The 27,357-nt window shown below is 43.7% G+C and overlaps 1 protein-coding gene across 1 annotated transcript; it reads right to left on the bottom strand.

Moving 5' to 3' along the window:
- Positions 1 to 203: 203 nt before the first annotated feature.
- GNPDA1 (glucosamine-6-phosphate deaminase 1) lies at positions 204 to 23,298 on the bottom strand. Its single transcript, XM_075274983.1, has 7 exons — positions 23,186 to 23,298; positions 17,071 to 17,200; positions 13,744 to 13,845; positions 6,807 to 6,989; positions 6,230 to 6,414; positions 5,431 to 5,605; positions 204 to 805 (listed from the first exon to the last, which is right to left on the bottom strand). The coding sequence occupies exons 2-7, from the start codon at positions 17,192 to 17,194 to the stop codon at positions 705 to 707; spliced, it is 870 nt and encodes a 289-aa protein (XP_075131084.1). The 5' UTR covers positions 17,195 to 17,200; positions 23,186 to 23,298; the 3' UTR covers positions 204 to 704.
- Between the last annotated feature and the right edge of the window lie 4,059 nt (positions 23,299 to 27,357).

Genomic DNA, 27,357 nt, shown 5'->3' with positions numbered 1-27,357 from the left:
CTCTGAGAAAACCAATATGCTCAGAGGCGATTTGTTTGTATAGGTCTTCAGTCTGAGTGGCTGTAAGGAACCAACCCAGGTTACTGCAAATAAACTCTGCAACATTTATTTACATATGAAAACTACACAAGTAGTGAATACAACATTTATTTTTCTAATACAAAACATTTAGAATATTTGAAAAAATTATTTTGGACCTAAAAAAAAAATTTCAGGAAAAAAGTAAGGCTCAGTTTAAGGCTGTATTCACACAATCATATTAATATTGTGCTAGGCAGGTTTCAGACAAACATAATACAAGTGCATCTTTGTGTCCGTATTACACAATAAATCTCGGCCTAGTTACCAAAAATACCAGCATTATACATCCCTATTGTGTTATTCTAGCTATAGGTTTTGTGGTCGGGCTGGAGATTGTACTTCTATTACACTAAAGCTTTAGGACGGAAAATTGTCCCAAATATTCATTTTTAAAGGTGTGAAAAATATATAGTCCTTACATGGACCATCAATATGGCTGTGTGAATGTAGCCTAAACAACAACAGGAGTTCATATTAGTAATGGTGCGATGGCATCATACTAGTCCACCAGGCACTAAAGGACTGTCCTCCTCCTCCTGGCTGGTCAGACGTAGCAAACCAGTTTCTTCAAGCAGCACAGTTACAGTCTGATTCTTCATCAAGACATCTTGGAGCTCCTCTGCTCAGTCACTGTATGGTTTCTTCGGGGTCTGTCCAGCTCCAGGTCCTGTCTCCTTCATGCTGAACAGTGGATCAACCAGTTTATTGTGAACATGCATTAGACCTGTAAACAGAAGAGCACAGATGTCAATCTATAATTGTATTACAGAGGTCCCATCACTTCTCCAGATAGGTCTAAATTACTAAAAACATATCGCTTTTCTACCATCTTTTCTTAAAACTATACACTGTGCAGTTCTCTATTATTGCTCTTAGAAATGTGAATAACTTGAAAAACTGGACGTTACCAGTCTGGGGATTCGGCCTCCATGTATATGACCCATACAGTAAAAAACAAACCCAGCTGCACAGACTGGAGAGAAGCCTTGAGAGCACGACTGGAATCTTTACGTGGTAGACATTTGCATTCCTCTCTGGTTATTGTGCAACCTTTACTAGACAGGTATTACTAGAACAGGGCAATTTTGTGTGAATATTTGCAAGTAAAATTCATGTGACTCCATTCCTTCAGTACAGTGATGCAGCAGTGGTCAGCGGTTACATCTGTATTAAGCCTTAAAGGGATTCAAACATTAAAATGCAAATTGCCTTGGGCATGCACAGTTGGCTCTGCCTAAGGCCCGATAGCAGAGCAGACTGTGCATGCCTAAAAGTTTGAAGCTAGCGCCGGAAGAAGATGCAGAAGGAAAGGCAGTTCCAGACGAAGATAGAGGAGTCTCTGGAGATTTCTCTTGCAGCATTGGAGAGGCCCCCAGTGCTGTGAGAGAGCTCATTTGCATACAGAAGAAAACCCAGATTTCTACCGAACAGCGGTGCGGAGAAGACATCTAAAAGGTAGAAGAAGAATAGCCTTTCTTAAGAGTATTCCTATGTGTTAAGGAAAAAAAAAAAGGATTTTAATGATTAAATCCCTTTAAGGGAGCGTTCACACGGAGTTTACGCTCTGCTCATTCTGAACGTAAACTCGTTTAGAGTAAGCAGCGTAAAAAAACAGATCCCATTGACTTGAAGGTGTGACGGCATCCCATTCAAGTCAATGGGATCTGTTTTTTACGTTGCTCACTCCGTAAACTCCATGTGCAGGCTCCCTAACTCTGTATTCAATTAAAAGAGAAACTAATAGGATCTAGCTGGTTCCATTTTGAGGCTGAAGACGCACATTTTTAGTTACAGATTTTGCATTTTTGATTCTTAAGGGTGAGTTCACACTACGTAAACGGCAGCTTATTCTGAACGTAAAACACGTTCAGAATCAGCGGCGTATAAAGCAGTTCTCATTCATTTCTATGGGAGCCGGCATACGAGCGTTCCCCATAGAAATGAATGGGTTGCTTTTTTCACTACGAGCACTCCCATTGAAGTGAATGGAAAGTGCCCGCGTGTACGGCTAGTTCTGCTCATGCCGAGCCGTACACGCAAGCACTTCCCATTCACTTCAATGGGAGTGCTCGAAGTGAAAAAAGCAACCCATTCATTTCTATGGGGAGCGCTCGTATGCTGGCTCCCATAGAAATGAATAGAACTGCTTTATACGCTGCTGTTTCTGAACGTATTTTACGATCAGAATAAGCTGCCGTTTACGTAGTGTGAATGAGCCCTAAGGAATAGATAATATAAAAGGAAAGACTCATTTCTTTTTGCTGACTCTAGTCCTGGCTTTGGCTAAAAAAAAAAAAAAAGTGCTCATGTCTAGTTACACGTGGTATAGTTGCATCGGTTCAGTTCCTAGGAGAATAACTGGTGGCTGACACACTGCAATCTACAGTACCAATGTAGTGGATGGAATTGAAGCAAACTGTCAAAAAAATAAATCCCAGTGTCAGTGACTAGCTCTACCAGTTTTGAATAAGTTACAGGTTAATTTTGCTGTGCAAAGGTTGAAAACCAGCCCCAGCTGTAGAGTGAAACCGGCCGATTTCAGCTGCTTTTTACAATGGGTGGTTTCACTCTAGGATATTTGCAATGGCCATCCTGCAGCAGACCCAATATTTTTTTTTTTTTACAATGGGAGTCCATGCCAGATATGCAGCAGGGCTATACATTGGATTTTTAGTAGGCCTCCTCTACCCACCTATACTAGTACTGCACAGAAGTAACAACTATTTAAATAGGAGACCTTTCACCACCTCATTATATCCTTCAATAGGCGCCGCTCCACTGATCCCAGCACTGGTGGAATTTTTTTCTCTGGCCTTAACTGTTCCCGAGCAGTCACTGCTGTTACTTTCAGTACAATTCTGCCTACTACTGTCAGATAGGTGGTCCTGGGCTGGAGCAGAAGGATGGGGACTGCCTATCTGACAGTACAGAACATACACATAACATCACTGATTGCTCAGGAGGTTGCACTCGCATGACCAGCACTTCATCCAATGCTGCCGGAGATTACAGTCCTGGCAGCCTCATTGAAGTGAATGGAGAGCTAGTTATATAAGCGCACTGACGCTCCAATCACAAGAAGGCCTTAGGGGACATTAGGTCTTCCATCCTCCTCATCACTAGGGGAACCAGTGAGTAGGCCCCCCAGACACTTACCCCCTGTCCCATGGATAAGTGTCTATAACAAGTCAACCCCTTTTATGTCTGCTGCTCTAATCCTATTGATGAGAGTAATGGACACCAATAATGTCCAGCACAGTGTCTGGTATGCACTAAAATCTCTTGCTATAGTCTCAAAAAAATAAAAACATTTGATGTATTTGAGTTTTGTTTCACAACTCTCTAAAGATTCTACAGTTTGTTTTTTTTTGTAGATTATGAGCCCCATATAGGGCTCATAGCAGATGTTGTTCCTGGCGGGGTTCAAACCCAGAACTCCAATGCTGTAAGGCTACAGTGCTAACCACTGAGCCACCGTGTTGCCCCAGATTCTACAGTTTTATCACTAATAGTTGTAATTTTAATCATACTCTTCAGAACTAATGCACTTTATATTACGCTGCCTATTCTATATACAGACACAAGATGGCAGCATAAAGTAGAAGTTAAAGTGTGCACTCCCATACACATTCAGAGTTCAATATACAGTATATCATACACATATATGTATATACTTTAAAGGGAAGAGTATGGTCAAGCTAAAAGAGAAAATGGCTTTCGCCTTGCTGCTCTCCTAGAGTTGAAGATCAACATTTTCTAAAAAATCTCTGCTATAGTAACATTTTCCTCCAGCTGAACATAGGGCCCCAACTCCATCAATGGCAGCCCCAAACCATTATTCTGTCTCCACCAACCTTATTAGGCACTGAGGAAAGAGGTTTTTTTTGTTCTGACATCTGCCAGACTAGACTATTGAAGTGCCAGCTGCTATAGCGTGATACTACAGCCATAGCAGGCATTTTCACTGCTACGCTGTCCATGATGTTCACACCAAACACATGTTGTGCTGATGTTCTGTCTAGAGGCTAAATCCATAGTGGGGGCCATAATGGTGAGCAGATGTTCTCTACTATACAGGATGCTGCTGTTTGGCGGTATAACCTATGACAATGAGCTAAAGTTGCTTCATCATTTTTCATCAAGTCATCCTCTGATATGAAAAGTGCTGCGGAATAGGCTGGCGCTAAAATTATTATTATGTTTCCATTTCACAATAACAAGAAAAGGTGGATTTGTTGACATTGCCACACTATAAGTCATTAAGCTCTTCAGAGATAGTCACATAAGCTAATTAAAGGGGTTGTGCCATTAAGGACACTAAGGGCTAGTTCACACGTAAATTACGTGTGGCTTAATTTGGTCCAAAAAAACCTGCTTCCTAATTAGTAAGTGGTTTTTGGACCTTTCTGGAGCAGTTGTTGGTAAAAACCGCTTCAGAAAATGCCAGGCGGTTTACCCCCTCCCCTAAAGTGAGTGGACTGTAAAAAAAAAAAAAAAAAAAAAAAACTCGTTTTCCACTTCCCATTCATTTCTATTGTTTTCCTCACACAGAATCCGCCTAAAGAAAGGTCATGTCGCTTCTTTTTCCCGCTAGCAGCAAAAAACTGCTAGCAGAAAAACAAACGCTAGTGATCAGAGCTCAGGGGGATCATTGACGCCAACAACACACTCATTATATGGCGTCCCAGCAAGCTGCTGAGATGCTGGAATAATCACAGGCACGGTGCAAGGAACGAGTTCAGCAGCAGGACAGCTTGAGAGCTGACGAAACGCCTGAGCAAGTAAACCATCAACGGCAGCAAATTGCTGAATATAGGCGAATCATCGACACCAACAACACATAGACGAAGTCACGGGAGAGGCTAGTGTGAATATAAGGCAAAGTGGGTGGATTTTACTGCAACAAAAGATGAAATAGAAACAACTTCATATACTGATAAGGGCGGGTTCACAGCTGCGCCCGAACTCTGTTTTCAGGTTTCTGTCTTCTGCCGACAGATAACGGAAACCTGGCAGACAGTGTCCGGCTGTGAGTGTTTTGTGCTCTCCATGGCGAAACCGTTTTTTTTTTAACCGGACCCAAAGTCCTGCATGTCCGAAAAAAAAAAAAAAAAGGTTTGCCGCGGAGACCACAAAATGCTCACGGGTGCTCATGGCCAGACACTTTCCAAACCTATTCAAATGAATGGGTTTGAAAAATGACTGCAGGTTTCCGTCTCCTGCCCAGTTTGGGGCAGGAAACGGAAACCTGCAAAACTGTGACCGGGGCACTAATGTGAACCCGCCCTAAGTTACAAGTGTCACCAAATATTACACTTTCTGATATAATGATGTGAGCTAAAAATATACCTTTAAAATATTTTACAGTCTTTACTCGCAGCTCTAGTGTTGCATCCTCATCACAAACAAACACTGTACTTGGGTGCTGCTGGAAGGCCGACACTGTCCACATGTGGTTTACTCCTTCTTCTATAGCCTTGTACAGGGCGAAGGCCTTATGTGCCCCAGTGATCAGAATCATTACCTATGGCAGTAAAGAAAAGATAAAAATCTGTCTCATTCCATATACTGAGCAATTATTGTACCCAATATTTTAGAAACAAACTGACCAGAGCTACTAGTTAGATTTAATGTTAGGGCTTTAGTAAATGGTTATGGTGACCTGTATGACAAGACGATAGCTCTTTTTACAAAAATGGAGATACCTTGACAAAGGAAGGTTGATTAAAGGCTATTCGTCTCTTACCTTTAGACGTGGTGTCCATGGCGCTGTTTCTTGCAAATGAGTTATCTGCAGCAATGAGGGCGGGCCCATTTTCTAGTTCAATACAGGAGCGTATTGCGCAGGCGTCGGAAGTTGGACCGAGACGGAAGACAGAAGAGGCGGGGTTGCAGCTGAAGACGGAGCTGTCGCTGGAGTGAGCTCTTGGGCAGCAGTGGGGATGCCCCCATCACCGTTTGAGCGCTGGGGTCCACCCTCATTGCAGAGAACTCATTTGCATATCAGTTAAAACAGGTATTTCTAAACAACAGCGCCGTGGAGACCATGTCTAAAGGTAAGAGACGAATAGCCTTTCTTATGGCTATTCCGATGTGGTAATTAGAAAAAATGTTGGTTTAGTGGTAGAATCCCTTTAAGTCACATTACCTCTTTTGCATCCATCACTGTTCCCACTCCAACGGTCAGTGCCATGGTGGGTACTTTTGAGAGATTGTTGTCAAAAAAACGTGCATTTGCCAGTATGGTGTCCATGGCCAATGTCTTCACTCTAGTTCTAGATACCAGACTGGAGCCTGGCTCATTAAAAGCTATGTGACCGTCAGGCCCGATCCCTGTCAAGAAAAAAAACAAAAAAAACAAAATATTACAAAACAACAACTTTGCTAGCCCCTTATTCTCAGCTATAGCAAAGCCCCATAACAGCTCCTTCAACCCTACTGTACCAGGCAGCTTCTCTGCTTTAAGTCATGATTTCAAAGGGAGTCTGTCAGTGGCTTTTGGTTTTTAACCCCTAAAAACTTCTGTTGGTGCTACATAGGCAAGTTTTATTACCCCTACACATGACCTAGGTGAATAGTCGAGTTACTTGCATGACAGAGAAAAAGAAGAAGTCAGACCTCCAAAGTCAAACTTATAAGGTGCTAAGACTGGAAATCCCTTTTAAACTTTTACAGCTACAGTACATGTAGCCATAAATAAAATGGCAATCTGTCTACTTTCTTACCGCCAACAAATAATTCTATTCCACCCGCAGCCTTAATTTTCTCTTCAAATAAGTCGCATTCGGTCTGAAGATCTGGAGCGTTTCCATCCAAGATGTGAGCATTCTCAGCACTGATATCAATGTGCCTAAAGAAGTTATTCCACATAAAGGAGTGATAGCTCTCTGGATGTTCCCTGGGCAGTCCTGGAAGTCAAAGCAAATAAATAAGAATACATATGATAAGGGGGCTGTTATAAATATGGATGAAAGAACGTTCTTATATCTGGAACTGCAGGCAGACAGAATTTTATTATTTGAAGTGGATCTGTAAAGCTTTAATATTTTGACCTATGTATGACACAGGGCTTTACTACTGGTTATCAAAACTGCATAAAATTTAGTTTTATGGTTTAGCTCCTATGAAGCTGATGGAATAAACACGAGTCCAGTGTATTCATGAAGAGAGCGCCCCCTGGCTCTGCACACACGGCACATTGTCATTTACCAGGCTATGAGGTGGGCAGAGCACTCTGCTCAGTAATACACTGGACTCAGACTATATGTCCAATGTGTCATTTCAGCACTCCTAGTAGCCAAAATACCAACAAAAAAAATTTAATTTCGGCAACTAGAAGTACAGTCCTAGCTATATTATACTGCCCTTAGACAGGAAAGCATATTAAGATGAAATTGCTTCAACCACAAGGGATTTGGAACTATGTAACAGACAAAACAAGTTCTACCGCTTATAAGAAACATGAAACTCAATCAGCACTGAATATACAACCTATTTCAGTAAATAGTAAGGTGTTTAATGGTGGATCCCCACTTTAAAGGGAGTCTGTCACAAGAATCCTGCATATCAACCCAACCCTGCAGATTAGGGTGACCCTAACCTAACAGCGTTCTTCCCTTATGCCCCCGTTGCCAGAGGATAACCATTTTTGTCAATATGCAGATGACTTATTTAGAGAAATGGGAGCCTTGATCCAAAGAGCCCGTTTGCCAAAATCGGTGATCTCTCAATAGAACTGATTCACGAGAAGAGAATTGTTTTTTTTTTTTACATGACTCTGAAGGGGTCTGCTGAATCTACAGGGCTGGGGTGATATGCAGACTCCTTTTACAGTTGTACATTAAGTAAATATCCACCATCATGATTTAGTGATTTAGAAGAAATAATCTGTTATTAACATTAGAAAGTGTAATCTAAAGTCAACAGTGATACCTACAGAAATTCTAACGCCAGAGAAGTATTATCCAATTGTACAACTGTAAAAGTACACAGCGCAGTGGACAATGAAATGCCTACTTCTTGCCTAGGGCATATGTTGTACTTTAGCACCAATTAATGATATCTTATTGCTGCGGACTATGGCTTCCATGTGATGCAATATTTGTTCTAAGGTTAGTATAAGTTGTACAGCTGGCAAGACAGAATCCAAGAAGAATTACAGAGAAAATGGATATAATACAACTCTAGCTACATCTTGTCCTACAGGCCTCTGTATTTGTCAGGTTTTTAGGTCCATACCTCCAGTTATAAACAACATTTTGTAAATGAAGTGAACAAGTGAATATGAGAAACTTATTTTAATAAAGGAATAGGTTTTCTTCACTTTTCAAGTAGAGTTAATTTCTTCACATTAGTCTATGAAGTGGGAGGGGGTTAGGAAAGATGCTCAAATAATTGCTGCTTTTACACTCTGATAGTCTGGACTCCTAAAGGGGTACTCCCACATCGCATACTCACCAGTCTTCGTTGTTGCAAAATCTTCTGTCTTCCAGCTTTGTTGCGTCATTGGTGGGCGGGGTCACATATGCAAAGCCAAGCAGCGAGATGCCGCTGGCCCTACGTGCGCGCTCATAGACCAGTCTAGCCTTCACAGTGCGAATGCAGACCAGACATCCGCCTCTCTCTATTACAGCGGGTGCCGGGTCTGTATTCGCATTGTGAAGGCTAGACTGGTCTATGAGCGGGCACACAGGGCCAGCGGCATCTCGCCGCTTGGCTTATGCATATGTGAATATGTGACCCGGCATCCGCTGTAATAGAGAGGCGGATGCCGGGGAGTGTAGACACCGGCACAGATGCACAGACGCCGGCACATACGCCAGCACAGATGCCAGCAACATCGCTATGCTTCTGCCCTGCATGACGCCAGCAGGGGCAGAAGCGATGCTGTTATTCCGCTCCTGCCGCTGCTGGTTTCATGCAGGGCAGAAGCATAGCGATGTTGCTGGCATCTGTGCTGGCGTCTAACCGTCCCCGGCATCCGCCTCTCTATTACAGCGGATGCCGGGTCTGTATTGGCGGCCCCTTCCCCCCCAAAGGGTAAACTACCCCCCCTCCAGGCTCGCTCCCGTGCACTTAGCCCCTCCTCCCTCCGAGCAGCAGATACATCACTTTTTTGTAACTCAAATTTTTATTGAAAATTTTTTACAATAAGAAAAGAAAAAACAAGTACAAGGCGAACACCCGCCCTGCGAACAGGAAAAGCACACAGTGCAACACAAAATACAATCAAAAAAAAAAAAAAAATATTAAAGACAAAGAAAACAACATAGAAGAAAGAAAAAGGGAAAAGAAGAAAAAAAAAAAAAAGAAGGGAGGGGGGAGGGGGTTAGTGGGACAGATGGATGGGGGAGAGGACTAAATGTGGGGGGAGAAAGGGTAGGTAGGGGTGAGTGTGAGCAGCCAGGAAACCAGTGAGAGCACTCGCCAGGTCATCCATACCACAGCCAGTTGGGAGGGGCTCGGGAGCAACCACTGGTCAAATACATGAGACGAACAACAAGAGTATCAATCAGAGGAGGGGTCAGAGCCCAGAAGCGTCCGGTACTCTGCAGACTGTTGAGACCTGAACCAGTAGAACCAGGTTTTGATGTACGCCTCAGTCGTGCCATGCAGGAAAGACGTGAGATTTTCCATGCGCATTATCTCGTTGACCTTCGAAATCCAGAGGGAGAGAGGAGGAGGATCCACTCGTTTCCAAAAAAGGGGGATACAAGCCCGGGCAGCGAGGATCAGGAATCTAAGTAGGGAACGCTTAAAGACCTTTACAGAAGACTCACAGTGATTAAGAAGGAACAGGGCAGGGCCCAAATGGTGAGAAGTTTCAGTAAGCTGGAGGGTTATCCGTTTGACCCCCTCCCAGAAGGACGAAAGGGCAGGACAGGACCAAAAGATGTGTAGCAGCGTGCCTTCCTCGTCGCCACAGCGCCAACATAATGGGGAGACCTGAGGAAACATAGCATGGAGTCTCGTAGGAACCCTATACCAACGGGACAAGATTTTGTAACTGGCCTCCTGGTGGTGAGAGCTGATGGAAGCAGCATGAGAAAGGCGAAAAATGCGCTTACGCTGCTCCTGAGAGAGGGAAAGGGACAAATCAGATTCCCATTTCAGCAAGAACGGCGGAACAAAATCCTCCGGAGGTTCAACCAGGATCCGGTAAGCAAGCGAGAGGGAGTGGCGGAGGGGGCCAGCACCAACACAAATCCTCTCCAAGGGGGTAGGTTCGACGCGGAACTCTGCAGGAGCAGGGAGAGAATGTAAAAAGTGACGAAATTGCAACCCCCGCCAAGCATCCAAAGGGGGCAGCTCAGGAGGGGCCTGGGAGTTCAGGAGTGTAGTCCATCCCCCTGCGTCCTGGAAGTGACAGGCACGGAAAATCCCATGACGGCGCCAATTACGAAAAACTCGGTCAAACATTCCAGGTGGAAAGGCAGGATTGCCCAGCACTGGAAAAAGAGCGGAATCCTTAGGGAGGAGAGTGGAGCGAACAAGGCCCCTGGAGCAAATCCGAAGCGTGGGACCAAGGGTAGGGTGAGAAAAGAGAGACGACAATGAGGAGGAGTCCAACCAAGGGGCAACCTGCAAAGGGATCGGAGAGAATGCCTGTTCGATGTAGTCCCAAGGTTTAGAAACAGCATGCCTACACCAGTCCACGACACGAGTCAGGTGGGTAGCCAAGTAATAGGACTAGCAGATACATCACTTGACTTATGACCAGATAAGTCAAGGGATGTGTCCCAAAAAAATGAATAAAGTGAGATAGTGGTCAAACAAAGCAGTTTTGCTGAAGCAATGTATTTAGGAAAAGTCTTACATTCACATTAACAAGCAGTATAGATAGGATCCTTGTGATGGGACAACCCCTTTAACACTGCTAGGTTGTAGACAAGAAGCTACTAGTGCACAAAATAAGGCAATAAATCAATTCTAGCTGGCAGGAGAATCCTACTCAACCTCTCACTGCTTCATACAGCTTTATGTGTGAGGCTGAATACAGAAACACATATAAATGTGAACAAACAGATTGAAGAGAAGGAGCAAGAGAACGGCTTAAAAAGACTGGGTTCACATCAGCGCTCGTTGCCTGTTTGGGGATTCCCCATTCCGCTTGAATAATGCGGAGAGAAAAGTCCTGCAAGTCCCCAGGTGGACCCAAAGAACGGAAACCAGAGCGTAGGTGTGAACCTAGCATCAGCGGAAAAGGAAACAGATTTCCTTAAACGGGTTGTCCAGGATAAACTTGCACTTTAATGTGTTTCCCCATTCCCCCATCCAACTTTGTAATATATGTGCATATCATTTAAAAGCTCCATTGCAGGGACCATCTATATATACATTTCCCATCCCGCAATGTCAGCAGACTATACCGCCCGTTTCATTGTTTGCAGCCCACCCACCTAATTCCACTTCATGGGAGTGAGCTTTGAGCGCAGACCAAAGTATCATGGGAGTTGTAGTAAAGGCAATCAACAGGAAGGTACAGCTGTAAACAAATGAAGGGGATGCCAGGAACTCCCAGAGAACTAAGAAATTGTTCAAAACCATGCTAACAATAGTGCCCCCCACAGATAATAACAGTCTCCTCCCACACAGGTAATGTTATGAACTGGGGGCACTATAACTATACTAAAGCCCTAGTAGTGCCCCCCAGATAATAATCTCCCCCACACAGGTAGTATTATTGCTCCCTTAGTTAACAACATTACCTGTGGAGGGCCACTATTACTATAATAGTTCCCTAGTAGTGCCCCACAGGTAATAGTCCACACACACACACACACACACACACACACACACACACACACAGGAGTGATGGTCCCCCACCCTTCCCATTCTTTTATTAAGGGAGCTGTTCATATGCATAATATGAAGAGAGACCTCCTTTAATAAAGTATAGGTAAAATGTATAAAAGTAATAATTAAAATGTGTGTTCTATTATAAGCCGCCCAACCCTGCCCCGCCACAGGAAAATTGACCTACATGAAAGTGGTTCTTGGTACAAAAAGTTTGGGGACCGCTGCCATACAGTGTAATTACCCATAAGGGCCCATTGTAATAAATAAATAAATGTAGAATTGCTACACTGTATGGTTATTCATTATCCATGTAACTACCTACGTAAGCTATACAATTGCAGATTTACTTTTGCCAACTTTTCAATGCAGCTTTTCATGCCAAATGACTTTTACCTTTGCCTCCTCTTGGCACCGCCTAGCAATTCTGTACCTTGTTTCAGGTACACAGTTGCATCCTAGAAGCAGTGCTAGGAAAACTTACTAAAGGCTGAGGCCACATATTGCAGAAAAGCTGAGGTTCTGGTTGTTTTGTTTTTGAGTCAATAATGGATACAAAAGGAATGGGAAATATAAAGCAAGCACTTAATACTTTTCTGCTCTATCATTGGGAAAAGTCATTTTTAACTAAGCACATCCTTGCATAGCCTTTAGAAAGGCAATTTCACACCTACCTTTTGTATGTTAATCGCCTCAGTAGTTTTTGAATGAGCCCATTTTTATTCATATGCTAATTAGGCTCCAGCGTGCACCCGGAAGTCTCAGCAAGCACTGTCTGCTGTTCTCTGCTGTGTGTGAGAGCAGGGAGGCTGCTGCTGAGTCATCTCTCTGCTCTCACAAACACATAGGGGAGAATAGCAGAGAGGAGTGCACGCTGGAGCATAATTTGCATATGAATAAAAATGGGCTCATTCAAAAACTACTGAGGCGAGTAACATACAAAAGGTAGGTGTGGAATAGCCTTTCTAAAGGCTATGCAAGAATTTGCTTAGTTAAAAATGATTTTTTCCAATGATAGAGCCCCTTTAATCTACTCCTGGCTTTGGTTTAAAAAAAAACAAAAAAAAAAAACACAACAACAAAATATGCAACAAAAAAAGCTGCATTTGTGCAATGTGTGGCCTTAACCTAAGAGTTTATCTTAAACTAAAAATACATCAGCAAAACCAGATCCATTAACAGCATTTGTTACTTTTCTCGGATAGGACTCTCTCAATAAAATAATTATACAATTAATTGATATTGTATAATTAATTAGATGTATAGTTTGTTGCATATTTGCCTTAGTAGGAACTTCAATCTGCTCAGCATCTCCTGCAGATTGGACTGCATATTAAACATAGAAAGTTCTCTCTATAAGGCCCCATTCACACAACCGTAGTTTTTACTGATCAGTGTCTGGGCCATAGAAACTATCTGCAAATTATCGAGCTGGTCCTATTATTTTGTCCGTATTTGTGGCACAGACTCACAGTTACAAATGTAGGGGATCATGCTAGTCTATTTTTTGCAGACCCATTATTGCAGATGACATACTGATGTAATGACCATGTTTTGTTTGTTTTTTTGCAGATTGCGGATCAGCATTGCGGAGAGCAAAAAAAAAAAAAAAAAACCCAACAACTATGGTCGTGTGCATGGAGCCTAAAAGAAGACAATCCATTGGGTTGGTTTTTTTTCACCATATTCTTAAAAACGGGGGAATTGCAAGACATGACATAAAAAGCCTCCAATGAAAGCCACTAGGAAAGGAGAATCCACATAAAATTTCCATTTGAAAGATAGTAAAATAAATATAAAAGACCATAGAAACATACATGAGAGGTTACTATACTGTAGATGTGATGGCTTTTCTGTAACACTCACCCACATACTCATCCATGTTGAACGTTTTCACATACTTGAAGGAAAGATCTCCATTTTTATGGTATTCGATAAGTTTTTTGTAGCATCCTAGTGGTGTGCTTCCTGTATTGGACACATGAAAATCAAAGACAATATATAAAGTTGAAGGTTTATACGTCATAAATGGAAAATAGAGAGGAATTTGAGGCGGACATCAGCCTCAGATTCTTTATTTTCCATCTTTAGGCTCCCCTTGGATTTCTGCAACAGCTTTCCCTCACTGAATAAGCTCAGATGAATGGGCCTCATCAGCGTGGAGTCTCCTGCTGTGGACTTTAAATCAGATATGGATCCCGTGGTAAGATCGAGCAGGACGCCCCTGCTGTGATCTATGCCTCCCATTGCATATTACCTGCAAGATATTGCATTCAATAGGAGGCAGAATCAGTGGTAGATCCCACTGTGTGAACAGGCCCTTACACAGCACCCACTATAATTGATGCACTGTATGTGTGAAGCACGGACAGTTTCTAGTTCTGGTTAATAAAGTGCAGTCCTGGGTTACTTCAGTCATATACCAAAAACGGGTACATGGATAGGGGGTTGTCTAAACAAGATGACAGCTTGAAAGTAGAAGTCGGTTTCTATTATTTTCCCCCTCATTTCTACATTTGTGGTTCAGTAGGGTGGTGTAAGGGTCACTTACCTGTGCGCGGCTTCTGGACTGCCAGAGGTCACTGTTTTATTCACTGAACAGGTACTCAGGATTTCAATACATTTCTATGGAACTCAGGAGGGAGGAGGCTCTCATAGAAATGCAATGAATATGACAGTGAGCTCCAGCAGCTCAGAAGCAGGCCACGGTGGGTGATGTAGCTGCCGAATAATACAATTATGGTTAACCCCTACACCACTGAACCCCCAATATAGTAATGAATGGGGAAATTAAGAAAAATAATGAGTGGGGAAAAAAACAAACAACAAATAGCCAGCCAACTAAGGGGGCGTTCACACTACCGTCGGTGTCCGACATGTAGTGTCCGCTCCTAGTGTCCGCTCAAAATCTGTCACGGACACTAGGAGCGGACACTAGATGTGTTCGTGACACCTGTCATTCACTTGAATGGGCATCGGGTGCGTTCTTTTGCACTCCGTGCCCGTCCTTTCCTGTCCGCAAGAGAAGATGTCCGACTTCTCAAGCGGACAGAAAAACCCTGCATGCAGGGTTTTTCTGTCCGCTTGAGAAGTCGGACATCTTTACAAGCGGACAGTGAAGGACGGGCACGGAGTGCAAAAGAACGCACCCGATGCCCATTAAAGTGAATGACAGGTGTCACGGACACAGCCAGTGTCCGCTCCTAGTGTCCGTGACAGATTTTGAGAGGACACTAGGAGCGGACACTACATGTCGGACACCGACGGTAGTGTGAACGCTCCCATAGTGAACCATTCCAAAGACTTGATATCTGACAGTTTCCTAGCAGCCAGGTTACAATCTGTATCATGTAAATTTTGGAAACTTTCATAAAGAAAAACTTGTCTTTGTTTCCCATAGCAACCAATCACAGCAAAGCCTTCAGTTCTCCTTATACTCCTGAAAAATTAAAGCTGCCCCTTTCTGCCATTCTCGCCTTGCGTTGTGCATTCCGTCTTGTTTATATGCCTGTACTCTTGTAGCTCGCTGCTAGGGAGAATTATCTCCTCCCACTTTCACTTCTATTTGAAGTTCTCTGCCCTGGTGGAGGCCTCTGTGGACTCTGCTGGTGAATTCTGCCCCCCATGCTGCTATGGTGATGGTCTTGTAACATTCACCGCTAGTCATGTGCTGATGCGTGTATTTAGTGGCCCCTCCTATAAAAAAAAAAATAATAATAATAATAAAAAAAACATTCCCCCTATCTGTCTTAATTCATATGGCGGTTCCCTCCGCATGGCGGGCACGCCTGATCATTCTAATGAGACGGATTCCCCTTGTTTATCACTGCATTGAATTGCTACTGCTCGGGAAACGGGTAGCAAACCGTTGTTGTTTTACCCGTCCCCCGACAGTTTTGATTGGTGGCTCTCTGAGAGTACACTGCGGTGTGCATCCAAGACCTGCTTAAGTGGGTTTTCCCTCTGTTCGTGTTTTCCCTCTCTTAGGCTAGCTTTGATCGGGACTAACTGTTCTCTTCTCTGTTTCTTTCTTCCCTCATGTCATGTCATGAGTGAGTGACTTGTACTTTAACTATATTATTTTGTAAAGGCTCCCTCTAATGGTGACTGCAACCAATGTCATGCTGAGCTCCCTCTGGTGGTCGCGACAGCCAGAGTCTTACTGTCTCATGTAGAGCAGGTTGTCTCTAACGCTAGGTTCACACCTGCGTTCTACTCTCCGTTCTGTGCTTTCCGTCTTCTGCATGCCAGAAGACGGAAAGCACAGACCGGGTCCGGCCGTGAGCGTTTTATGCTCTCTGCTGCGAAACCGGATTTTTTAATCCGGACACAAAGTACTGCATGTCCGACTATGTCCGGATTAAAAAACCCGGTTTCGCGGCGGAGAGCGCAAAACGCTCACCGCCGCTCACGGCCGGACATCTTTCTCACCCATTTAAATGAATGGGTGAGAAAGACTCCTGCAGGTTTCCGTCTCCTGCTCTGTTTTATGCAGGAAACGGAAACCTGCATTACGGAGACCGGGCGCAGATGTGAACGAGCCCTGAAGGTGACTGGGGTCAGCGGTATGTTATTATATCTTGAGGACTTAGCCTCCTCTAGTGGTGACAGCGGCATGTTCCTATATTCTATGGAATATGCTCCCACTAGTGGTGGCTGCGGGTGGCGTCATGTTACGCTCCCCCTAGTAGACACTGCTACCAAACTACTACCTCTTATGGAATATGCTCGCTCTATTGTGAGTGCGGTCAGCGGTATGTCATATTACTATATATTGTGACATAGGTTCTCTCTTTTGGTGACAGCAGCATGTTACTATATCTTTTAAACTCTCGTGTTGTCCTGTGGCCTGTGACATGTTACAGTGCAATCAATATATTATAGGCCTGGTCTTCTATGGCTCTGCATCCACTCTACCTTCTGCTGCTTTCATATTTACCTCTCACTATGTGTTTTACTGCGATTGTCTCACACACTGTCTTCTTGTTTGCTTGTTATTGACCATCCTTGGCGTCGTTTACCGTTCCTGGTTGGGGATCGGTTTTATGTGATTTGTATTCCCTATGCCTTGGGACATAGGGAGTACAAACAGTGATTGGTTACTGTCGGCAATAAAGACAGTTCTAGTTTTATAAAGGTTCATAAAGCATTCACTAAATCTCAAAAAGATCAAAAAGAGTAAACTGCACTTACCTGTAGGAAGGCCTAAAGTAAAATATTTCTCCGCACTTGGGTTAAACTGTATGATGCGATTTCTAATGTACTTGGCAGCCCACTCGCTAGCTTGGGTATAGTCATCCAAAATGATCAGTTTCATCTTTATCTAAAAAAAAAATATATATATATATATATATATATATATATATATATATATATACATATATAAATAAATAACACAAAACAGGGTGTAAAGTTTGCAACATACCGATCTGCGATGCAAGAGTTATTAATTCTGCCAGGCTACAAACTAATGGTAGTAGATGTATACTAGTGACAGAGTGTAATGTAGCCTATAGCACTGTATATAGTAGCTAAGGATCTATTCACATGACAGTATGGCTATTTTTTGAACAGTGGTCAGAGCCATTTTCAAAACAAGGGGGCAGATTTAGTGTCTATGTTTTACAAAGTGCAACTTTAGACTAGAGAGTCTGAAACGGTGCCGGATTTATTAAATAGTGTTTTCAGGTGATAAATCTGGTTATTGTTAGAATGTCTGGTGTAATATTACACTACTTATTAGTCATGTGACTGCCGAGGCCAAACAGCGACCCAAGGAAAGGGGCATGGGACGTCACAGCTGGAGAGGACTTGCAGTAAATCCTGGAAAACCTCTTTAGGCCAGAGCTCCACATTGCAAATACACAGTGTTTGGATACTTCGTATTACACTATCTGCAAAGTAGATGGGATTCTGGCTAATCCTATCTACACATGGCAGAAAAAAATAAATAAAAATCTGCAATTTCAAAAAACGTTCGCATCACAGCATGTCAATTATACCTACGGAAATGCTGGCGTTTTCTGTATAGGTACAATACAGGAAGACTGTCAACTTTCTGTCATAAACACTGTGGATAAAAAGGCAATGCATTTCCAATACTTTTTTTTTTTCCTTGGTCTACGTAGGGCCTTAGCTTCAAGCTCTGTAATGTCAGGTGGGCAGTGTCAGGCAGGGGGCGTGATTCGGATCTCCAATCACAGGCAGCCAGTGTCAGAGCTCAGAATCAAACCCCTCCTGACAGTACAGAGTCTAAATAGCATATCAGGCACCAAAACTAACTGCACTTATTGCTCAGGAAGGGTGGAGGCTAGTGAAAAAATTCCAACTGTGTGAGAATCAGTGTGACACCTATTGATATAAAGAGCTGGACTTGTTGGAGGTGGTGAAAGATTCTCTTTATTGTAGCACATGATAGGCCTTATTCACATGTCCAAACGTTGACTAGACTCTGGTATACATGTGGTGCTTCTAGCTTGGGATAAAAAATTTTGACTTGCTAGGCATATGAATGTGGCTCACAAAAAGGGCCACGGCTCAAACAAACCAAGATGCACCAGATACCGCCAGCTAAAAGGTAACACTAGATAAATCTGGTGCCGGTCTAGGTTTTCATTGCCTAATAGTAAATCTGGGCCAGTACCAATGTGTAGCAGGTTTCCTGTTAGGAACTTTACAGACACTTCAGGAACAAGAAATCTTACAATAAGTAGTTAAAAAGCTGACCGATTAACTTTCCTGCAGCTTTCCGGTGGAATGATAAACCCACAGAATATTTGGTTTTTTTAAGTTGCTTTGAGATGGAGTTTTTCGCTGACTCAGAGTCTCCATCACTACAGCCGTTTGTTTTTTCCTGCAGTAAAGTTGCTGAGCTCTGCGAAACGCCTTAGTGCTGAATCTGTATGTCCTGCCCCAACCCTGTGACAGCACGAAAACAGATTTCTACACCAGGGATATAAACTGTGATAACCGCATTCTCACTGTAAAGCTGGTGCAGATGTTGTGGATTTGAGCCAAAATCAAGAGTGGCTACAAAAGGAATGGAAAATATAGAGGGAGCCACTTATAAATCTCCCTTCTGCTCCATCCACTCCTGACTTTGGCTCAAAAAACCATAGCAAGGCCTACAACATGTAGCCTAAACGTAAGTTCACATGGGTTTTTTTTGGACCGGAACCTGAGTCCAAAATACGGATAAGGCGGATACGGCCTCAAAATCCTGACCAAAAAAAACCTGTGTGAACTTACCCTATGTCACAAGGATTTTTCCACTTGCTCCCAATTTTCATAGAAGGCCTACCCACATGTATGTCATCAGTATTTGATGGGTGGGGGTCTGACAATTAGACTCCACACCGATCAGCTGATCTGGCTGCCCCTGTGGACAGTTCATTGGTATCAAAAATACATTAGAGGCCAAAAAAAACCTTGACCCCCTTCCCATGAATAACAGTAGAGCATTACGCTACAGTGCTTATTACCTATCCCTGTCACTAGGCTGCAAACAAAAGATAACTAAACCCGATCAATAACAGATAAATCACTCAGGTGGTTTCACAAGGGGAAGGATTTCCAAACTCTGACACCTCCATAACAATGGAGTGACCAGCAGAATGGCAGCTGAACTCATGAATACAGCACACAGAGCCCTCTAGAAGGGGTTTTCCTGCAGCTAAACATTATATTTAATAAGGCTCAGAAAGGGGAAGCCAACATAAAACTAATAATACTTACCCACCTCCAATCCCCTGCTGCTCCGGATCAGATGCCCGGGTCCCTGTTGCTCTCACTTCCTGGTATCCTTGACTCATTGTAAATGCCTGGAAACAAGAAATCACCAACTATCTACTCGCGGTGACCTGCCTCCCCAAGGGACTTACTGAGCAGCCATCTACAAGCATGTCCTGTGTGTTTCCAAGCAAAAAAAGACAGGATCGGGACAGCGTCTGAACCAGAGCGCCAGATCAGAAAGAGGCGAATATTAATTTTATATGTTAGCAACCCCATTCTAGCCCTATTAAAGGTTGTTTTTTAATCCTAGAAAAACCTCGTTATGCTAAGGCCCCACATTGCAGCCTGCAGCCGAAGAACTCAGCAGGAGAAAACATTGCAGTTTTTCCCGCATCACTTTTCACAGAAAGTTCAGTTTTCATTTCACCAGCATTTCCATGGATATAACTGAGATTCCACAATTTCCAAAAATGTGATTGTTTGGTAATTGTAGCATTTCCACTGCTAGTATTTTTTTGAAACCACGACATCTACGCCACATGGGACCCCGGCCTTAAGGCCTGGGCCCCACAGACCGGAAACGCCGTGATTTGCCCACAGCGGAGACGCTGCAGGAAAAATCGCAGCGTTGTACAGTGCAGGCAACGTGTATGGGATTCATGCGAATCCCATCCCCACTTTGCGGAAAAGATTGCAGCGCAGACACACTGCGATTTGCAAAGCCGTTGCCACTTTGCAATTCGCAGCATGTCAATTATACCTATGTAAACGCCAGCAGCTTTCCCGTAGATGTAATGTTAAGAGAAAGTCCGCAGAGGAAAACTCTGAACTTTCTCTTAAAAGCGCTGCGGAAAGAACCGCAATGCATTCACGCAGCAGTTCTTCCTGCAGCGCTTTAGTGCTGCGGAAACGGCCCGTGGGGCCTTAGACTAAAGAGGTTTTCCAGGCAGAGAATCTTATTTTTAGAAAGGCGTGTTAGTGCTAGTAATGAGTTAATAAGTACACCCATATACCTTTAGCAGTGTTTGGAGAGATTTCTAGGCGTCTGCTGTGCAGCTGCTACACTAGTTCCCTCTTACTCAGCTCCCCCCTCCTCTCTGAGTCCACTACAAAACCCTCCCTCTCTCACCAAGCCCCTCCCACCCTGATCACAAGTGATCCCGCCCATTACTAGCCCCTCTCCATCTCCCTAGCTAACCCATTCCGCTCACTGCTATAAGACATTGAGGGGAGGAGCCTTCACAGGACACAGGAAGGTTTGGAAAGTATTGATGAGGATAGGGGAGGGTGAAGAGTAATAGTGACGTTCCATTTCGGAAGTGGTGAAATAATTATTAGAGATGAGCGAGAACTGTTTGGATCAGCCGATCCGAACAGCACGCTCGCATAGAAATGAATAGATGTAGCCAGCACGTGGGGGGGTTAAGCGGCCGGCCGCCGTCAAAGTGGAAGTACCAGGTGCATCCATTTCATTTCTATGGAGTGTGCTGTTCGGATCGGCTGATTCGAACAGTACTCGCTCATCTCTAATAATTATCATAAACTGTCCCTGGGGTGGTCATATGACCACTCCAGGGATATGGGTAATTAAAGATTTCTTTTAATTGAAGTAAATTTGAAGTAAGGTGAGGGGAGTTTAGTTTAGGGCTTAATTCTCAGTTCATCATGGACAACCCCTTTAAGTCTGAAGCCCCAGTTGGTGAAAACGTAGCATTTTATAGCACCTGCAAAGTTAATGAGATTCTAGCTAATCCCATCCTAACATTGCTGAAAAAAATCTGCAGAAGAAAAGCTGTGATTTTCAAGAACACAAGCAGAATATACCTGTGGAAAGGCTGGCGTCCACAGATGAAAACTGCAAAAACGCAATGAAAATTTTTTTTTTTTACTGCATTTAGCTACATGGGGCCTCAGTCTAAAACTAAGGCCCCACAGTGCAGGGATGCCGCCTATTTGATTCTTGCCATTTTAGAAAAATGCTACATTAATTTTAGCTAGAGTCATAAGTGGTTCTCTTTATATGTAATGGGTGAAGAAAACTGTTTTTTGCTGGATTTTTTCCCACAACACACATATTCACTTCCTCCAGGGTCTATTTCAGCTCAATGTAGAGTTTTCATGCTGGCTCTGACTCTGGATCACGTGATGGGAACCAGCATCTAAGTCAATTTGCTTCCTCCCCTATATCCACCTGTACAATGGAGACTGGTTTCACACGGAGTTAGGGCCCCTTTACACGGAGTTTACTCTCCATGTATTCTGTACATTTTACACATGTAAAATGTAGTTAGCCATTGAGTTCAATGGCATGTTCGTATAACGCGCATCTTTTTGCGCATGCGTTATACGAAAAAGCCATTGAACTCAATGGCTGACTACATTTTACACGTGTAAAATGTACAGAATACACAGCGCGTAGAAAGAATACACGGAGCATAAACTCCGTGTAAAAGGCCCTACAGTCCGCTCATTCAGACACGTAAACACGTGTCAAAGTGACCGCTGTAAAACAGAATCCCATAGACTTCAATGTGTGCCGGTCTTACGCACGCTACACACTGAAATTAATAGGAGGCTTTTAAACCCATTGATTTCAATGTGTAACGCGCGTAAGAACGGGATTCTGTTGTACAGCGGTCACTTTGACACGTGTTTAGGTGTCTGAATGAGCGGAGCGTAACTCCGTGTGAAACCACGCTAATAGTAAAGCCATCCACCATAGTATAGATAATTTCCAGTGATAACAAAAGAGGAAATGGTGAACAACTTTGCTGCCAGGTACTAGTTCTGATCACATGACCCAGAGTTGAATCAAGCCCGGAAAGCCAAGCTACACTAGAATCTAGGGGAAGTAAGGTTTTGGGTTTTTTAGGGGTATATTCACACAAGGCAGATTCATTGCAAAAATTTCCAAAAACATTCCATTTATCTGCCACATGTGAACCTAACCATAAAGGGGTATTCCTACAAATGACATTTGTCACCGATTCACAACAACAACAAATATTTGTAATGTGCTTTTCTTCCAATAGAACTAAGAGCTATTCCCAGGACTTATAATAAGTGTCTGATCACTGGGGGCCCTCCAGTCTCTAGAAGAGGGGTGCGGCGCCCTCTATTCCCCTAGGCATTAAATAGAAGGATGGTTATGAGACTGACGGCGATCCCGTGGCGCTGTACTTGACTACTGTATCTTCACCAGTCCCATAGATTGTCAATAAACCAACAACACTCCGGCTCCATATATACTCCTCCTGTCCTGTGAACAGGGGGCTATGAACCCCACTATCAGACATTTATCACCTATCCTGTGGTTGTAATGGAAGAGATAGATAGATAGATAGATAGATAGATAGATAGATAGATAGATAGATAGATAGATAGAGTTATTATTGTAGCATATAGGAAGTAACAAAAAGAAACACAACAACAACCTAGGTTTACAGTAAGAAACAGTGTTGTAAAGTGAGATTGATAACCTATAATAGAAGTATATAGGCGCCTGACCGAGCAGAAGGTATAGTAGTGAAGTATTACAGTGACAGCAGGTATAGACACATATACAGGGTGTACTTACAGGCTGCACAGCTGTCTCCTCTCCTGCCTGTTACTCTGTGACTTGCTTGTGTCTTCCTTGCTGAGGCTGCGTCCTCCTTCTTCCTCAGTCCTCCCTCTTGTGCTGCCTTCTCTATGGCGTCTATAGTGCAGACCCGGACACAGCAGATATGTGAGTGCTCCCCCTGCTGGAAGCTGAGTGCATATGTTTGTGTTCCTGCAGACCTGGTGAAGTACGGCTCAGTGCACACAGCTGAAGAAGGAAGCGTTATGTGCACTCTGCCTGTGCTATGTACAGGATACAAGGGGCTGTCTGTATACCATATGCCATGTATCCTGTTCTGGGTCTCCTCCCTGAGTTGAAAAGAAATATCAACCCCTCAGTTTCTGATTTGAGGAATCCTTCTGAGGTGAAGGCTTCGTGAATGTTGCACCATACTGTCTGTCTACAGTGATTTAGGCTCTATTTATACCTTGCAGTTGGGTGCAGTTAAAGCTGCAATAGGAAAAACGACTTTGTAGGTAGTTTTCTATTTTATAGGTGAGACATGTTAGGGCTTTTTCACATGTTTTGTGGGTGATGGATTTCTTCTTAAAGGGATTCTATCATTGAGGGAGCCTTCACATGGAGTAAACGCACGTGAATTTGTGCAAAGTACACATGTAAAAATAAATAAGACTCCCATTGACTCCGTGTGAAGGCTCCCTAAAACTGCATTTTTTTCTCGCTAAAACGTAGGAATAGCCTTAAGATAGTCTATTCTTCTCCTACCTTTAGATGTCTTCGCCATGCTGCCATTCCATAGATATCCCGGTTTTTGTCGGTATGCAAATGAGTTTTCTCGCAGCACTTGGGGCGGTCCCCAGCACTCAAACAGCACTGTGGCATCCCTAATGCTGCGAGAGAAATCTCAAGCACCGCCTCTTCTTCCTCTGGAACACCCTCTCCGCGACGTGTTCTTCGGATGACATCTTCTGGCTTTAAATGGGACGCATGTGCAGTTGGCTCTGCCATGCCTGCGGCCATTTTCTTGTGGCCACTTAGACAGTACACTCTTTCTAGTATAAATATGGAACATCTTTGGTGCATGGCAGTTTCTTGCGCCAAAGATGTGCCTCGATGTGCCTCCAGTGTTCCGTTTTTTACTTTTTATGAACATTGGAGCAAGAACGCATCAGCCTGACAAATATACTATAACTCACGCCAGAAAACTGGTGTGATTTATATCTGAAATTTACACCAGCTTCTGGCTGGCGTTATTTCATTTCTAGCACAGAAGTGCACCTGAATTATTAAGAAGCCAGAACCTATTAATAATTTAGGTGCAGTTAGCACCAGCATGAGAATGAATGAATGACAATAGGTGTGCAGTGAGATTTGATCTTCCCACTGCTATGACATTATCATGCTACTTGAGCAGCAAGAACAGTGCTCCCAGAACTGAAAGCCCGCCCCCAGTGCACCAACTGCATAATTTGCATAAGACTTCAAAGTTGATTTTCTCCAAATCTACAAAAGTTGCAGACCTAACAAAGGTCTGATATTCATCAGTGTAATGTGGTGGTGGTGGCAGTTGAATATGCTTGAAGGAGGTGCTAGGGATGCAGGAGCAACTATGACCGACAGTGCTGAACTGGTACTGTGCATCTGAATGAGGTCACGTTTTAAGTGCAAATTAATACACACTTATCTCCACCTTTATAGATTTTTATAGCAGCCTATAATCTATGTTTTTCATTATGCGGCTGCGCTAAGATATCTATATACTGTAGCTCACAACATTTTTATCTCAAATTGCTAAAAAGTATCTGGGGCATTGCTGCATTCTTAAAGGGATTCTACCATTAAACTACCTTTTTTTCTAATGAACACGTCAGAATAGTCTTAAGAAAGGCTATTCGTCTCCTACCTTTAGACGTGGTCTCTGCCGCGCCATTCCGTAGAAATACCGGTTTTAACCGGTATGCAAATGAGCTCTCCGCAGCAATGAGGGCGGGCCCCAGCGCTGAAACACCGATGAGCGCGTCCCCATTGCTGCCCAGAGCTCTTTCCTGTGCCGCCTCCTTCTTCTGCAGCAACTCCGCCTCTTCTGGCTTCTCTTGCTCTTGTAGTTCGATACAGGAGCATAGAGAGGCTACCCAAAAATGGTCGCCGGCCGGCGGCCATTTTTGGGTAGCCGCTCTTGCAGTTCAATACAGGAGCCGGCCGGCGGCCATTTTGGGGTGGCCTCTCTATGCTCCTGTATCGAACTACAAGAGCAAGAGAAGCCAGAAGAGGCGGAGTTGCTGCAGAAGAGGGAGGCGGCGCAGGAAAGAGCTCTCGGGCAGCAATGGGAATGCGCTCATCGGCCTTTCAGCGCTGGGGCCCGCCCTCATTGCTGTGGAGAGCTCATTTGCATACCGGTTAAAACCGGTATTTCTACGGAACGACGCGGCGGGGACCATGTCTAAAGGTAGAAGACGAATAGCCTTTCTTAAGGCTATTCCGACGTGGTAATTAGAAAAAAAGGTAGTTTAATGGTAAAATCCCTTTAAAAATTCCAGGACCTCAGCCCCATTGCATATGTACCAAATTTTCAGCAGACAACAGTAGTAGTTATAGAATACACAGACAAAATACATACTTATTCCATCCTCTCTGATTGTAGTTGTTCTCCTAAGGATGGGCTTACACAGTGCTCTCTTAGGGGGCATTCACACTACCGTCTGTGTCCGACAGGTAGTGTCTGCTCCTAGTGTCCGCTCAAAATCTGGCACGGCGGACACTGGCTGTGTCCGTGACACTTGTCATTCATTTAAATGGACATCGGGTGTGTTCTATTGCACTCCGTGCCCTTCCTTCACTGTCCGCATGTAAAGATGTCCGACTTTTCAAGCGGACAGAAAAACCCTACATGTCGGGTTTTTCTGTCCGTTTGAAAAGTCGGACATCTTTACATGCGGACAGTGAAGGAAGGGCACGGAGTGCAATAGAACACACCCGATCGCCATTTAAATGAATGACAAGTGTCACGGACACAGCTAGTGTCTGCTCCTAATGTCCGTGCCAGATTTTGAGCAGACACTAGGAGCGGACACTACCTGTCGGACACAGACGGTAGTGTGAACGCTCCTTAACTGAAGAACTGCTTGTGTTTATGAGCAGTACATTTCTACTCTGCTAATAAACTAGAGGTATTCAATTTAATGGCTGTTATACAGGTGATGGCGGGTTCAGACCTGCGCCTATGTCCGCTTTAGGCAATCCTGCCGGTTTCCGTCTTCTGCCCTGAGAAACTGGACAGGGGACGGAAACCCGGCAGTCAGTTTTCAATCCCATTCATTTGAATTGGGTTTGCAAAGCGAGCGCCCATGAGCGTTTTGTGCCTCTCCACGGCGAAACCGTTTTTTTTTTTAAACCTGCATGCCTGACTTTGTGGCGCAGGTGCATGCAGCATGCAGTTTTTAGTAAGAAATCACGGTGTAAACCCAGCCTAACTAGTTTTCTCTGTTTGGCCCAGACCGCCACAAACACTTCTAGCCAGAGTTTACCACACAGATATCCTATGTTCCTCACTTTTAACCCCACTGTGCCATTTTGCTCCTAACCAATATTGTGTTGTCCATTGACACTAGACAATGTACTGCAGGAACAATACCGCTATATAGATCATATGGATAGCGCTGCATGAAAATACTATAAGTAGTACCACACACACACAGTCCCTACAGTAATTAGTCACACAAAGTACCCCCTTAATTAGCAGCATACATAATGCCCTCAGATGTAATTCTGCCCATGACGATATTCGTGCCCCCTTTGTGTTAATGGTCCATCAGTGTGTCCGTACTAGTAACAATGTATCTCAAGATGTTCCTGATAGTAATAATGCTCCCCCAATATACTATTAGTAGTGCCCCCAATTGTAATAATGTTCACCCAATATACAGTCCTATGAAAAAGTCTTTTAAATTTTATGTCTGTACTCATGACATGTGTGAATACGGTTATACACCCCCTATTACAAAAGAACCACAGCCGGTGACTAATTAACTAATAAATAAGAGGAAAGCTACTATACACAACTTGATAGCTACATTTGGGGGCTGTGACCCAGTTCTGTTCCACTGGCAACACCCCTGCCTAGTCTGCCTGGCAATGCATCCTTGTTTTTGTGCACATATTTCTTCATTCTACTGTATATGTTGAATATT

The sequence above is a fragment of the Leptodactylus fuscus genome, chromosome 5 (assembly GCF_031893055.1).
Source record: "Leptodactylus fuscus isolate aLepFus1 chromosome 5, aLepFus1.hap2, whole genome shotgun sequence".
Lineage (NCBI taxonomy): Eukaryota > Metazoa > Chordata > Amphibia > Anura > Leptodactylidae > Leptodactylus > Leptodactylus fuscus.
Note: the sequence above shows the minus strand (reverse complement) of the source record. Positions and strands in the feature narration are given on the sequence as shown.